Source organism: Ambystoma mexicanum, chromosome 1q (genome assembly GCF_040938575.1).
Source record: "Ambystoma mexicanum isolate Mex_15411 chromosome 1q, UKY_AmexF1_1, whole genome shotgun sequence".
Taxonomy (NCBI): Eukaryota; Metazoa; Chordata; class Amphibia; order Caudata; family Ambystomatidae; genus Ambystoma; species Ambystoma mexicanum.
In genome coordinates this window covers 1534174535-1534191394 of record NC_090922.1, presented here as the reverse complement: position 1 = coordinate 1534191394, position 16860 = coordinate 1534174535, and the positions used below count along the sequence as shown (strand labels likewise).

The following is a 16860-nucleotide window of genomic DNA, read 5'->3' as shown; positions in this document are numbered from 1 at the left end:
CACACAGATAGCTGCTACTCCGCAACTCAAATCCACTATTCGACATAATCCTGCATGGACCACAATCCTACAGCATCCATTGCGGCTAGAAATCCTAACCCATACCTCACAATCAGCCTTGCAACAATATACCACATAGAAGGCCGCTATGCCGCACCCCACATCCACCTATTCTACATGAACCCGGTGGACCACATTCCTACAGCATCCCTTGCAGCTAGACACCCTAACCTATAGCTCACAAGCAGCCTTGCAACAACATGCCACATAGATAGCTGCTATGACGCACCCCAAACCTACCTATTCTACATGATCCCGCATGGACCACAATCCTACAGCATCCCTTGCAGCTAGAAATCCTAAACCATAAGTCACAACCTGCCTTGCAACAATAAACCACACAGATAGCTGCTATGCCGCACCCGCATCCACTAGTCCTACATGATCCCCCAAAGACCTCATTCCTACAATATCCCTTGCAGCTGGAAATCCTAAACCATAGCTCACAACCAGCCTTGCAAACTGCGTTCCTGCAGCACAGCACTTTTACGCCATATGTGACAGCCATGCCTCCTAAACCTTGCCCCATAGCCTGCCAAATCTACACCACCACCCACAGCCAGGACCCCCGCAACACCGCCTGCACCCATCGCTTCCAAAACATCTTTCACAGCTGGCACTCTTACACGGTATCTGGTCATATGCATCGAATGCATGTTTTTTCAAGGTAAAGGGTTTAGTGTTATTTATAATGGGTTTTAAAGGGTAAAAAACGGGGGTTTGGTGGGTTGACCCCCCATTTAAAAAAAAAAGGACAAAACACATTCGATGGTAATTTGTTATTTGTTTGATGCATTTGTTTAGATGGAATGCTCATTCGATGGAATGACCATAAACCCTCTTACACCATCAACCAATACCAGGATGACTCCACTATCCCCCACATCCAACACTTTCACAACATGTTGCACAGCCAGCATTGCTACACCACACCCAAGGCTAGCACCAACAGCCGGCCAGCACTACCACCCATCCTAGAAAGGCAGCACACGTAGGCATCAGGTCACAGCTAGCACTAATCGACTGCCGCCAGCAACACTAACTCATCCACTGCAGCCAGTTACACACCAGCACGCCACATAACAAGTATCCCACGCTGCCCACCCCATAACAAGTATCGCATAACAAGTATCCCTCCGCCGCATGAGGCATAACAAGTATCCCTCCGCCGCATATGCGAGATCCAGCGTTCCAATGCATGTTTTACCATTCCACTGGGAAGGCCTACCTGCTCGGCGTCTGTGTTGATCACCACAAGATACGCAGACATTCTCAAAGATGCGTAGAATTTCTTGGAGTCGTCCCAGGACCTTCCTGTTTTAGAGAAGAAGTAACAGCTTCCAGCGAACCCTACCCATTCATCTGGGCAACAGTTGGACGTGGAGTCTGGCGATAGAGAGCGGCACCTGAGTTAATACCCCAGTCAGCAACAGATATGATATGATAAGTCATTTATAACGCACGCCTGTACATAAGTGTTTCAAGACAAGGGAGGGAGACAGAGGGGAAGGCAAAAGAAAAGATCTTACTAGTCCTTTTGTCATTCAGATGTGCAAGTGCGAGACGCAAAGTGCAGGGGGGAGGCAAGAGGGAAGAGCAATCAGGTCTGAGTAAGTGCAGCCAGGGCAGCACGGATCTGGGTAAGTGCAGGTAGGCAGGGGACTTTAGGGTTCCAGATACAGCCCCTATATGTGCGGTAGGCCAGGAGGCAATGCAGGAGCTACTGGTCAAGGGGGGCCTGCTACTCAGTGAGACTCTGAGGGCAGTCAGGCAGCGCAGCAAACAGGTCAGTCGGCAAGGGAGAGGAAGAGAGAAAGTAGAAGAGAAAAGGAAGGTCTTGAGCTGCTTCTGGAACTTGAAGTAGTTCGGCTCAAGTTTCAGAGGGGCAGGTAGACCATTTCAGAGGGGGCACCTGCAGAGTGCAGAGAAATTCCCCCTCGCCTCCCTGCAGCCTCTGTTGGTGGGGTGTGGTTCTTGAATGTAATTTTCCAATCAAAATGGACCAATACTTCAACTCCCAGAAAGCATAGGTTTGTTACATAACAGAAAGCATTGTCCCCAAGGTTTCTATGATTCCTTTCCTGAAACAAGTTAAAATCCATCATGATTAAAGAGCTTCCTTTACTGGCCAGACGAACGATCATAGCATGATCACCTTGCATTTCTTGCGAGCCATAGAAGTCATGAGATGTGATGTGCGATTAGCATGACTAGTCCTTTTCCACATCACTGTGAATCTCAGTTGAGCGATTGGTTGATGATGGCATAAAACTGTGTGTTTGCCCAGTCTTCCTCTCAGCAGGATCCCACCTTCTCAGCTTCTCGCCCTTTTTAGGCCACAGACTTCCCGTAAATAGGGACCAAAGTTCCCAAATCTACATAGCATTCAGTTTTAATGTTCACAGATATCAAATACACTTCCCATGGGGTCACTAGTCCCCAAGTCCACAGATACCTACTCCATTGGGACGCCGTCATCATTCTCAATGGTCCCAGCGGCTCCCTCCTGGCGCACCACCCCCTCTCCCTCGTCATTTGTTCTAAGACACTCTCACCACCGATCCCCTGTATTTTTGTCACATGACCCAAGCCAATCAGAATACACCTCCTCAGTCACCATCTCAAAGATTCAAAGTATCTCTTACCACAAGTCTCTTTGGGCCTCATCACAAGTCTGGGGGTAACGCTTAGAAGCGGTAACAGAATTAGCGTCACCAACACCGCTCCACCAGATCGTGAGCAGTCACAAATATTGCTGACAGTAAAACAGCTGGCACTATTACAAGTCCGACATTATTAACGCAGAGAACCAGTGCTAATACCACAGAAAACACAGCGCAGTTACCTCAAGCCTCCACCTTAAGACAGGTGCCTGAAATTAAGCCACAGGTGAGCCCGATCCACCCCAGAGGACTACATAAGGCACACCCCTACCCCGAACACTGTTTCCAACACCATGCTGCCACTAGCCACTGTGAACTGGGACAGACAGGTGCACATTCTGCGCTTGGAAGCATGTCATGCAATTATCCCTGGATTAGACACTCACCCTGGACACTCACTGACAGCCAGTTGGTCACCCTGCACCACCTCAACAGGGAGACCATAACAGAGCTGCCCACCACAATACAGGACGACATAGGGAGCAGGATCAATATCCGGACAGCTGTGCCCCCACTGCTGAAGCTAGTGTCCATTCTACAATTCCTTGGATCTGGCACCTCCCACCACTCTGTGGCCATGATGCACACCATAGCAACATTTTTCACAGTGTGGGGCCAGGTGCTTGAAGCCCTCCTGCATCAAGTGCAGCACAACTTTTCACTGCCTACCACCCCAGCCCAGCTCAATGCCATGAAGGCACAGTTCTATGCCATTGCCCAAATGCCAAATGTGATTGCTGGCCTGGACTGTACCCATGTGGCGCTGGTGGCCCCCCAGGCCCACGAAGCAGTGTACCGAAACCGCAAGCACTACCACTCCATCAATGTGCAGGTGACCGGCGGCCCCAACCTCGTAATCAGCCACAGTTGTGCCCGCTACTCTGGTTCCACCCACAATGCCATGGTCGTATGGAACAGCACACTGCCAGGGTACATGGAGAGGCAGAAAGGACAATGGACCTGGATAGTGGTTGAGTCGAAAAGCCAGCACACATGCGCTGTGGGTCACATGCCCAAATGGGGATCGGGGGTATTTTGAATGACCACACAAATGCTGGCATGACAAGCAAATGCAAAATCCACACATGACCACCTCCTGCACCAGCACCACAGTACAGACCAGAGAGCATGCACATGTCTGACTTACCTGCATGGAAGAGCAGTAGTACACAACAGTATGAAACAAATACACCAACATGACTACAGAGACCACAATGCAACATGCACCTATCAGATGCAGACAAATGGCCAAAATGCCATACAAAACAACATCGCTGACAGTGCCACGGCCATGCACCCATGTGTGGCCAGCCCCCAATGCCCACACGTTTCCACCAGACGCCCAGGGAGGGTCCATGGGGAACCCAGCATGCCATACAACCACATTACAGCCACCATATCCACTGCACATGTCACAGACAGACAGCAAACATAGCATATGCTGCAAGGGAACAGGGTGCATCTGAAGCACAAACAATGCATGACACGAGTGACACTGCATGCACAGACATTGAATAGACACATGCCATGAAATGAAGGTCTATCTGCATGCCCAGATAGTACATTGACCTTATATTGTGTAAGTCCACACCCACACCTTACAGCGTGACTAATGCCTGTGCCTCCACCCATGCAGGTGACTCCGGATACCCACAGCTGCCCTGGCTAATGACCCCTGTACGTGTCCCCCAAACACCAGAATAGGTTGCCTACAACCACGATCACAGCCGGACCAGTGTGTGCATTGAGCATACCTTCCTACTCCTGAAGGCACATTGCCACTGCCTAGACCATACATGTGGAGCCCTGATGTACGCTTCATAGAAAGTTGGCAAAATTGTGCTTGTGTGTGCAATGTTGCACAATATCTGCCTGAAGAGAAGAGGAATGTTCCACTACCCCCTGACGTGGACATACCACCCCTGAGGATGAGAATGCAGTGCCTGTGGCTGAGGCAAATGCACGCATTGCCAGAGATGACGTAAGTGATGGGAGAATTGCATGCCAGGGACTGATAGACAATTTCTTTTGACACTTTCACATGGCACAAGACTTGCACCACTGTGTGACACCACCCTAATCAATAAACATGATAAAGACACATTCATAAATGTCCACGCATTGATATATTTTTTACATTTTTTTATGGAACGAAGTGCCCCAATTATACCCCTTTTCTCCTCCCTCACCAACTCCACAGCACACTATCCCCCTCCCTCCTCAGACCACCAACTCTCCAGCATGCCCACTCATGGTGGCCAGCGTCCCAGAACCTGCCCCTGGTGACTTTGTGCAATGAAGGTTGTGGGGTGCCCTGCTGTGAGCCTTCCATGGGTGTGGTGGAGGTGGACGGGATGGAGCCTGTCACAAGGTTCTGCTGCTGTTACAACTCATTGCTCTGCCGGATGGCATCCGCTAGGGTAGAAACACCCTCTGTCATTTCTTTGACACGTTGTGCATATAGCGTGAGGGCGGATGTGTTGGCACTCATCTCGGCACTGTGATGCACCATTTGCCACACAACCCTGTGGGTGGCCCTCTGGATACTCTCCCTGATGGCCTGCAGGTGTGTGGAGTGAGTGTGCCCATTCTCATCCATCTCCCGATGTCTGCACTCCATGTCATCCAGACTTTGCAGCAGCATGCTGTGAGACGGACTACGCAGTCTGGGTGGGTGGCTCTTCACTGGGCTAGGGCTGAATGCTGGTGAGCCTTAGGATGGAGTGTCCTCATCTGGTTCTCGTGTCGCTTTGCGTTGGCGGCGTGAAGGGCTTCCTGGGAAGTGTAGGCCTTTGGCAGGTGTTGACTCAATGTCCGTGGACATTGGGGGATTAGCCAAACAGGTTTTGTGGTTGTGGAGGAGGAGTTGAAGTGTGAAGAAACAGACAGTAGCAGTGTTTTCTTGCTATACAAACTAACATTCTTTAACAATTACAGGAATAAAGAAGATTGACAAGACAGTTACTGAACTAAGAAAACTCTTCAAATCCTACAATGTAAGTATATTAATACAGCATGTACATCTCTCTAATTGTAATAATGTACCTTCACTATATATCAGCCTAGAGTATTCTTTTCTACTCAACAATATTGTATTTCACTACTTCGCGCGCATGCAAGTAGCTGTTGGGCTGCCCTGAACTCTGCTTTCTTGTGGATTTATTCTGGACTTTACAACGCTACCTGCTGCCTGCTGCTTCGCCGTCTGCATCGTCTGCAAGAGGAAGCCCCTTACCGATGTAACACACGCAGCATTGGATTATTGAACAATCAATCTTGTTCTCTGGCCCCAGCCTCCTCCTTCCGCCACCAGGCTCATCTCACTTCCTATATTACAACAGATGCACGCGCATCGCACGCGCGCATCGCAGTGAGCATGCAAGTGGCTGTTGGGCTGCCCTGAACACTGCTTTCTTGTAGATTTGTTGTGGACTTTACAATGCTACCTGCTGCCTGCTGCTTTGCCGTCTGCAAGAGGAAGCCCCTTGCCGACGTAACACGCGCTGCGTTGGATTATTGAACAAGTAATGGGCGTGTGACTTTGTGTTACTCTGACTCATTCTCCTTTCATAAAATAAACCGCGGATTCATCACAGCTTTCTGTTTGAAAAATAAAATCGACTCCATAGCTTCATTGAGCGTAACCGTTTTCTCTGTTTCTTTTTTTTCCCAGTCAATCTTGTTCTCTGGCCCCGCCTCCTGCCCTCCTCCTTCCGCCCCCAGGCTCATCTCACTTCCTATATTACAACAGATGAACGCGCATCGTGCACGCATCGAAGTGGGCATGCAAGTGGCTGTTGGGCTGTTAGGATGAGAGGGTGAGGAGGTGGGTCCTGGATATTTGAAAATAAGGTGCACTTTTCTTTAATATTGTGCTGCAGAACTTGATGTACTCTGTGCTGCTTAGGGGTGGCATTACTTGGTTTGTTGGGTGCCGACGAGGTATCCTGTTTGCCCGTAATATGGGGCCCTACTGGTGATCAGGAACTGGTATGCCATGAGGTAGCATTTTCTTATGCACGTGCTCAAGCTGCAGCAGCGCCAATTGACTCTTCTTCATCCAGTGCCTTGTTATATAGCAACTTTAATGGCCCTAATAAATCCTCGCACAAGAGCTTCCTTAGCATGCACATGGATGACCCACTCCCTGCAGACAACCGCTCTAGCGAAGAAATGGGCTCTTCTCCTTCGGATAACTCCATCCTTGCGCCAGTGGTCCTCGCAGCGCTTGAAAAATGGGTACGTCTCTCTGTTGGTCCCTCGATCCCTGTCACTCTTCCAAGTTGCAGTAGAGCTGACATGCCCATTCATTGCAAGGAGGGGGTTTCTCCTGATGAGGCCAATATCTCCGATCCATCGGAGACTCGCAAAACAAAATCTTCCAGTCCATGTCTTTCCTCTCCATCCAGGAAAGCAACTTTGTCCCTAGATCCTGTTCTAGGACTTGTGTATTCACCCACCAAAAAGGAGCAGGTCCCACCATTGGTTTTTGACTTATTGGAGCCCTCTGAGGACATGCAATCCCTGGAAGCCTCCTATCCTGTACTATCAAGGATATTGAATCTATTGGACAAAGGGCATGATTACACGCATTATGAGATCAGAGATTGTAAATCCTCATTGACTCAGATTCTTCTCAAAATTAACAAATTGGAGGGCTTTCTATTTGCGGATAGTCTTAGACGTGAAGGCGGAGATCAGCCACATTTGAAAGTGACTCCGTCTTGCTTGGCTTCTGTGACTACGCAAACAGACCCTACTCCAGCCTACGCACATGACCTGCCAAGTCAGGCGGGCCCTCCTGCTTCTTACACATTTCCTTAATCTTTTGTTCAGACTGTAGTTGCTCCTCTGGCTATTCCCTCTTGCCAAATTCTCACTCATGCCCAATTGTGCCAGAAGGTCGCACCCCATTCGTAGAAAATAGAACAGGTCTTATTTTTTTTTACAATCAAAATCTGATGAGCAGGAGGGGGAATCACTATCAGGCAAAATTGATGTGCGTGATAGCTCCCACCCAGACAGTGCTCAGCCGTAATGAAATTGTTGGATGCAAACGCACTAACTGTTTCTGTTTCTTCAGAAATTGCTACTGCGCATATGGATGTCCCTTCGATAGGTTCAGGTCAAACCTTTGCCTCGAGGAAGGAAAAAAGACTTTTCTTTCGAGCCCTAAAAAGAAAAGCTGACAGGCATATGGCAGCCAAGCACCCAGTACAACTAAATTAATTTGGAGGAATTGTCCGTGGAGAGCAAAAATGCCCTGCAACATCTTAGCCCCGATGAACAAAATGCTTTTAAAGGTGGTTCTAGCTCTCTCACTCTTAATACCAAAAAAACTTCAAAGCCTGCGGAAAGTTCGGGCGGTTGTGGTCCCGCTGCCTCCCCGAATGTGCATCTGAATACGGATGGCAAAGTACAGCCGTCTTCATAAACACACTTACCAACTTTCTTTAAACCTATTGAGAATATAGTTGCACAAGTGGGGAAGGGTGCGGTTATGACACCCGCCATCGTCAACTCGAACCTGGCTAAGATCGCTTCACAACTGGCCTCTGTGTCCACTGTAGTGGCTTCTCAGGTGCAAAATACTGAAATATGCCCTGATTCCTCTCCCAACTTGCCTATGGTGCACAGACCTGTATTAGATGATTCTAAAAAAGGTTTCGGGCCACAATCTCCATGGCCTCAACGGTTGGAAGATGATGGTATGGGGGAAATGGGCAAGTGTTCCACAACTATCATAGGATGGGAAACTGATCCTGACAATAATGGCGTTAAACGACTTAATCATTTAGCCCTCTTACAAGCATTTAGTAGAATCCCAGCTCTAAGAACTTTGAATACTGCTGACATAGAATGGGTTACCTTGCCAGCAATTCCCAATCATCGCCTGTTGTGTAAAGTGCAATCAGCCATTATTACTAACGTGTTGATGCACTATACAGACAAACTCCAATTTATTGGATTAATGCCGCAACTCTTTGATTCCATTGATGATGCGATCTGTTTTAACGAAACTCCAATCCCAATCATTATCTTGAATTCTCCAAAGAAAAATTGTGGGGACTCCCACGGGGAGATGAAATCTGCTGTGATTGCTCAGATTGTTGGTCTATCTAACATTAGCAAGGTTAATCTTGGTTATCCTCATTAGCCATCACTTTAAATCCGGCCATGGACAACATCCCCCAGTAAGCAGTCTTCTGCCTTATCCATTCTGTCATGGAATTTGTGTGGTTTTATGAACTTGTATTCATGGTGCAATAATACGTATCTAGGCATTGTTTGTGATATTCTATTATGCCAGGAAACTACGTGTGAACAAGAGCTTTTGTTGCCTGGATTTGTGGTATACCAAATTATGGCAAAACAAGGTCATTAGCCATCTGTGTAAACACTAATTTAAAAATTCATATTGTAGCAGAATACAAATCCACGGCAACACTGGCCTTGTTAATTTCTTTAAATGATGAACAGCGTGATCCTCTGCTTATCACTTCACTTTATCATAACCCTGCTCTACAGAAAATTACAACTGTGTTTCAGGAGCTTGATGAGCTCTTTGATGAAGTTATATCATTGGATCCGACATGCGGTATACTGTTGGGAGGGGATTTTAATGCTTATTGTCTAAAATTGAATATGTGCAATCTAGTTGCTGACTGTCAATCCCAAGCAAGTCTTAGAGGGCAACTATGGCAAGAGTATTTATCACCCTGGGAGCTTGCCTTTCTTCCTTTTGTTGCTAGCGATGGCTGCCATACATGGAGGAAGGGTACGACTTCTTCATGCATTGACTATTATGCTATTTCAGCAAATTTACAGGAAAAGTGCAGTAAAATTGCTATCCATGATCTTGGCTTGGGTGACCATTCCATAATCCAGCTAAATCTGGAGGTCAATGTCGACATGCTAAGTAATGACCTTCAACAGACATTTTTTGGAAGGGGATCGCCCTGGGTTGTCAAGTTGATGGTCCAAAATCTTTGTAACAGGATGAACGATATGATTACTGTTCAGCTCTCTAATTATAACGGATTCCCATATCACCATTTATCTGCGCGAGCTGAAGCTTGTTGGCATTCGAATATTATAGCAAATGTAACAACTAACTTGCGCAGGATGAATGAGGGGTTATTGCCCCTGATTCAAGATCCTAATACTAAGGCAATTTCTGCAGCCAAAAAGATTAAAAACATGGCTCTTTGTGAACTCAGAAAGGCATCTCTCTCATTGGAAGAATTTTTGAAGGAAAAGAAGGCTATTTTAATGTATATCGTAATAAATGTCGAAATCACAAATATTATATGCACAACTTGAATAATCAAAAAATGTTTGCCACGCTTTGTCATAACGATAGACGGTCTACATGGGCGATGCTTAGGGCGGGCACAACCACTCTATGCACTGACCAGGTCTCGACGATATCTGCCGACTCTTGGAAAACATTTTTTTAAACTAAATTTTCCCTGCCTCCATCGTTTGTTAATGGAGAGAAAATGGACATCGGCTTCTTAAATCCATCTTCGCCACTATGGTCTTTGGTCGATATTGAAACCGCAATATATGCTCTGATTTATTCTAGAGCAGCTGGCACAGATGGTATTCCCCCTTGTGTCCTAAAACGTAACCCAGCTTTGTAGGCTCAGCTTCTTAAAAAACAATTTGATAACATTCTATGGACTTCGCTCATTCCATTTTCCTAGCTGTGCTCGATCATTGTTTCCATATATAAAAAGGGCCCTAGATCTGACCCTTCCAATTTTCGACCAATTGCTTTAATTGATGCCGCCGCAAAGGTTTTTGCCATTCTATTGCTCCGTGAGTTACAAACAGCTATCAAACAGCTCAACCTCTTGTCACGATTCCAAATTGGGTTTTGGGTCAGGATGGAGACCGCACTCAATGCAACAATAATGGCCCATCTTTTGGCAAAAGCAAAAGTTCAAAACTCTGGCCCTTTGTATATGCCAGCCATAGACCTTACAGCCGCTTTTGACTGAGTGATACGATCACTGCTTTGGGAAAAGATGTTTTGTATGGGCATACCTCCTCTTATTATACATTTAATTTCAAAACTCCATGAAAACACTTCCTACTTTGTGAGGGTCAATAATACGGGTGCAACCACTAACGCCATTCCCATTGGGATCGGTGTGAAGCAGGGGTGTAACCTGGCAGCCACCCTATTCAATCTATATTTATGTGGCATAAACAACATTTGGGCAAAGCAGATCACTTATCCGGCAGACTTGGTCATCTGAAAATTCATTGTCTAGCTTTTGCCGATGATATTGTGATCTTTGATCGTACCCCCAGGGGTCTTCAAGCCAAACTGTCTCTATTTGCCTCCTATTGCAGCATCCACAATCTTCACTGCAATGTGGAAAAATCACACATTGTTGTATTTAGGAATCTAAAGAGGAAGTATTCTTCATATAAATGGACTATTGAGGACTTTCCAATTGCTTTCCAATTGCTATAGTCTCTACGATTCGGTATCTCGGTTATACAATCTCCAACTCCAACTCTCTTGCAATGTGGAAGGAGACACTGAATAAAAAAGCAGCACCCCTTGCAACCCAAATGCGTATCGTTTATGTGAAATACTGTACATTTTCACTAATCCCACTTTTTCAATTTTATATTCTTAAAGTGGAATCAGTACTCTTGTTTGCTCTAGATATGTGGATAAATTCCTCGACCAACTTCAAGGAGGTTTATGGAAGGGGGCTTTGCATTTAGCCAAGTCTCTACCCAATGCCGTATTGAGGCAGGAATTGGGACTTACTGCTTTGTCTGTGCGTTACAACTGTTGATTATTGTCAAACTTAGCCAAAATGCTATATCCTCCAACTAATTGTTTATATGAGGATTTAGGCCAGATGCTGATTGCTTCCACCCCACCATCTATTGCAAAGTATTATGATTGAATGGTTATTTTACTTGCTGTAATTGCACTCAGTCCTTCTGACTTGGAATTCAGACTAGTACATGTTAAACTTCATTTATTTGATCATGATTGGTGTAAGACCTTAAATGCAATGGAGGAATTCAAATTGTATAAAGAAGCTGCAAAGTTCAGCACTGCAAGAATACCGAACAACCCCTATTTAATTAAATTTCCTTGTAACAAAGCCAGAGAAATCTATCTCTGATTTAAATTAAATCAAATGCTGTCCCTTGAAAGAAATGGATGTTGGCAGACAACTCTGCCAACAGTTAGTGAGCAGGGCTGTAGATTCTGCAATGACGGGAGGCAGATCAAATCTACTAAGCATCTACTCGCCTATTGTTCACACTTTGAGGAAATTCGTCTACAAATATTTGAGCAAGAAAGAGTGGGTATGAACTCAGCCAAAAGGGAGTGGTTTTGGCTATCTTGTATATGGGGCAATAGTACAGGATTGATCTTGTTGCTTAGTAGGTTCCTAACACGCATTAATTTTGAATTGGAAAGCATGTACTTAAGAAGTCTGAAGGGCTGAATTATTACTATTGCTGCCAATACTAGTACATGCGATGGTTGCTTTTGCCCTTTTGTTTTCCAAATGTATGCGTTTATGCAGTAGATTCTTTGCTGTTATCCTAGTATTACTCATTCTAATTGACAATGTACATTTATTCAATGCGTGTTTAAATTCGTCATTCTTATTATGTGTTTCCGAAGACAATGATTGCACACACAGGTCTTATGTGAATTGGTCATTCTATTGTCATGGCTAACATTTTTAGCAATCGATATGTGTAATGTGTGGGCCCAAATAATTATATTATGTTTTTATGTTCTTGTTTAAGATCATGGTAATGAAATTAAATGAAAAGTTGAAACGTAATGTAAACTGTATGTGTAACAGCATAAAATGTTGTAAAAGTTTGTTGATCAAACTAAAAAACAACGGTTTGAATAAAAAAACAAAAAAATGTATTTCACTCTTACTCATTCTATTGCAGCATTCACACTCTTCTAATCTTATCTGAACATTGCTCTTTATTCAATACACCACCAATTCCTTACCGCCTAATAACACATCCATCTCTCAACAACTTCAATATGACAATTTGATTTCTTTATTCTTCCATTCCCCTATCCACCTGATGTCCTCAATTCCATCTTTCACACTCATTGAATTCCAAATTACTAACACACATTAGCACACATACACACACATCCTCACCCCTTTTCAATTACACCCACACCATCCTCAGACCTATACACGAAATCACACCATTACAGCAACAACGGTTTTCCTCAATGTCATGTTTAGACAAGCCATCACACCTATACAGCTTCCTAGTCTTACAACCTTCCCAACCACACCTATAATACACTACACAATCACACGGTGCTCTCTTAATCTGTACAATAACACCCACAAACCCATGCATAATACATGCATAAGCATTCCACTTTGAAACACAAACCTTCTTTTTTCCCCAAAAGGCAGAACAAAATGCCTACTTAAAACAAACGCCATAAAAAACTAACAAATATAGAGCAGATAAAAATAAGGACAAGCCATAGTGCCATCCACCTCTAAAACAAGTTATGGAAAACATTAAAACAGAACAGCTAGTAATCTCACTCAATGAAAGTAAACCAGCCACCACTAAAAAAAGTAACACCAATCTTGCAAAAATTAAAAGTAAAAAAAAGTACGAATAAAAGCAGACCTACAAATGAATGTTAACATGCCCACACTAAAACATTCCAGAAAATGTATATTGTTTAAAAAAAACGTCCAACTTAGAGTTCTTAACAATCCCATAAAGAAAGATAAAAAGTCACAATCTACCCTTAAAAACGACCACAGAAAACTAAACCTGAAAGCGCTAATTGGCAGTGCATTTCTACTAAAGAAAACGTTGTTTATATTCATTTTAAACAGAATAAAATCACTAACTAATTTCATCAAATTAAAGTACTTTGAAACATGCACAATGTCAATGTATATACCTTTTCAAACTTCTGTGAAGGTGAATGTATTCACACAAGCAGCACAGAGCCATATTTCAATGAAGAGGCTTATAAACAAGAACAAATAAACCTAATTGCCACAGGCAATAATGGGTGAGGATATGAAGTGGTAGGAGACACTATTATGTTAAAAGAAACCCTTATAGAAAATACTTCCCCACAAACTTTAAGCTAAATGTTCCTGTTGACCAAAAAAAGTCCAGTGTACTAATGGATGTGCAGCTCAATATGTAACATATGCCAACAATCCTATAAATCTTTACGACATTTCCTCAATCCCTATGTGAACCTAAAAGACAAAAAGTAGAATCCAAACTTTGTAAAACATAGACTCCTGCCCAGTACGCATCCACACTGGACTTGGAGGACTTTCATTAGCCTGGATTTCAGAAACTGATTGCAAAAGCACCTTCCACCACATCAAAATGTTAGCAACACATCATTCCCCCATACAAAACATTGTGCATAGACTGTACTATGCAAAATGTCCTGCTCTAGAACTGTACAATTTAATTAACATTATTCTACATGGAACAGCCAAAGAACTCCTTTGAGAAATAGAACAGATCCAAAGTAAATATTTTGGAACTGAAGTTGACTTCAGAAACACCAACCTCCTTATAAACACATACAAAAAAGAAATAGCAAAGTTTCATAAAACAGCTGCTGAAATACCAAAGTATGTGTCTGATGTCACAGAACATTTTTTATAAAAAGAGCACACAAATACTAGATATGGCCTAGAAAATAGACAGCAATGAGGAATCCCAATGGTTCCAATTAGGATTATATCTAACAGCAGAACATAAATACTAAATAACTGACCCCTCAATAGTTTGCACGTACTACAATACAAAGCTTGACAATAACCAAATGCCATCATGTGCGATCAATGATATCTTCCCACTCCCAAAATCCCAAAAGCTCTCCAACAACTTAACTTGTATGAGAGTATTATATACGCCTTCAACCCAAAACTGCCAAATTGCATCCAGCCGAGTTACTAAAAGGCATTATTTGCAAAGTAGTACATGTGCCATTAGATCTTAAGGAAAATGTAGAAACTCTAGGAGTATGACGGCCAATCGATCAATCTCTGATTGTACTAGTTAATAGTGTACCAATAAAAGACAAAAACATTTGGCATCAACTAATCGACTTAAGCAAAGTTAGAAAAGCTCCACAATATTTCAAAGAAAACATTGAATACTACAGTGATTTAAACATTCAGGACAACTTAAGAGAAACCACCCAAATAATTGAAGATTCACCACAAACTGTCCAATTTAAATTTGTAGATCAGATCATGTTATTGCAGCCAACATTTTAGACCAGCAGAGAATTCACCCACTACATTCAAAAGACGCCTTAGAAGATGCATTAGGAACCTATCAAATGCGTCAAGCCAAAGGATCCCCAATGAGCATATAGGAGAAAAATGTAGAAGCACGTTCTTTTCCTCTACCCTTTTATACAGGAAAAGCAGAAGATATGATGAAAGATCCACACATATTAGTGTATCAGAATATCACTCTTTACTCATGTATTGTGAAGATCCAAGATTCAGACAAAATGTAGAATACATTTTCCACTTCCTGTTGGAAAGTGAATTAGCAGCTCTTTGTAATGGAATTGCACACACATTAAAACCAGGCTCTAATTTCTTAAACATGTCCGCTACCCAACTGCTTCAAAAGATAAAAGACACAGATGAAGTTTTGCCATCAAGTATCACAAAGCTATTGGCAAACAGGCATGGTACAAAAGAATACTGGTTTCTGATGTCACGTAGTATGCTAAGGAACCTAGGTTGACACATGTTTTGTTACTTTAAGTTGTGCAGAATATGCATCGGATGACTCGCATGACTTCTTACGCACTGAAAACCAAATTAAAGAGGGAATAGATATAAAAACACCAGGAGAACACTGTTCTCTTGACCCTGTAAATGTTTCAAGGTACTTTCATCATTGCTTCATTGCCATGCTGCACTTCATTTGCAATACAACTACTGCTCCACTCAGAGAAGTAAAACACTTATTTTGGAGAAAAAGATTATCAATACCAGAGGAGTACCACACATCCACATGCTTTTGTGAATAAAAAATTCTCCCAAATTTGGCTATGAAAGTGTTTCCACTGTTTTACAAGTTATTGAAAAATACATTACCTGTAACATCCCTTCAGAAACCACACATAGTGACATACATAAACAAATCTTATGGTTTCAAAAACATAAGTGTGACAAATACTGCCGATGTCGATATAAAAACAAAAGCTAAATACTATACCAAATGTCGCTTTGGTTTCCCCTAGACCAGTTTGCACAAAAGGACAAGTAAATAGCTTGATTTCTTCTCTTAGACACAGTGTAAAAGGGAAATCCCCTAAAAACATGTAGAGGAGAAGCTAGGTACACCCACCACAACCGTTTCACCTATATTACCTATATGTTGGGAGTCAGATTGTGAAAACCGTGCAGTGCCTTTAAGAATACCGATACCAAACAGAATCCTGGAATCAAGGTTCCCATTGAGAAAACCATGCCTGTTTTCCTCGAAAATATGATAGCCGTTTACATGAGATTCCAGAAGAAGCAGAGAAAATAAACCACAAAGATGATTGGTGACGTCACACAGAGCCGAATTGACATATATAGAAGATGCAGACATAAGAGAATAAACATATTGTATAAGGCATCAAGAAAGTATCAAAGATAAGTGACCTCTTGGGATCAAGGTGAAGAAGCTTATGCTACAGAACTGATGAAGATATCAAGCCATTTTACACGTGTACAGATTCAAAAGAAACGCAAGTAGACAAAGTAATCATGAGGCTAGTTTTATAGTGAATAGATTGCGTCAAGCGCCAACATATATATATATATATATATGTAAATGATAAGTAAAGGATGGATGTTTCCACTACGCATTATAGCAGTGCTGTACTTTAGCAAGAAGGCCTCATTTCTAGTGTGTAGAAGTTAAAAAGCAGCTTGAATTACAAAATGAATCCCAGAAAGCGAGGTTGGATTAGCCAAAGCAGCCAAGGTCTTATTAGACTCGAGCAAACTGACATTGGATACAAATCATGTGAAATAACAAAACTCCTGTTCAGAACAAAGTAAGGAAGACGTCAGAGGTCTATTAAAAAATT

At 43.2% G+C, this 16860-nt stretch overlaps 1 protein-coding gene across 1 annotated transcript in view; it reads right to left on the bottom strand.

Moving 5' to 3' along the window:
- LOC138551108 (asialoglycoprotein receptor 1-like) overlaps positions 1-16860 on the bottom strand; it is a 212147-nt gene that overhangs the window by 60106 nt on the left and 135181 nt on the right. The window contains exon 4 of the mRNA XM_069642462.1: positions 1289-1446. Within this exon, the coding sequence (XP_069498563.1) occupies positions 1289-1446 (158 nt within the window). The remainder of the gene's footprint in view (positions 1-1288; positions 1447-16860) is intronic.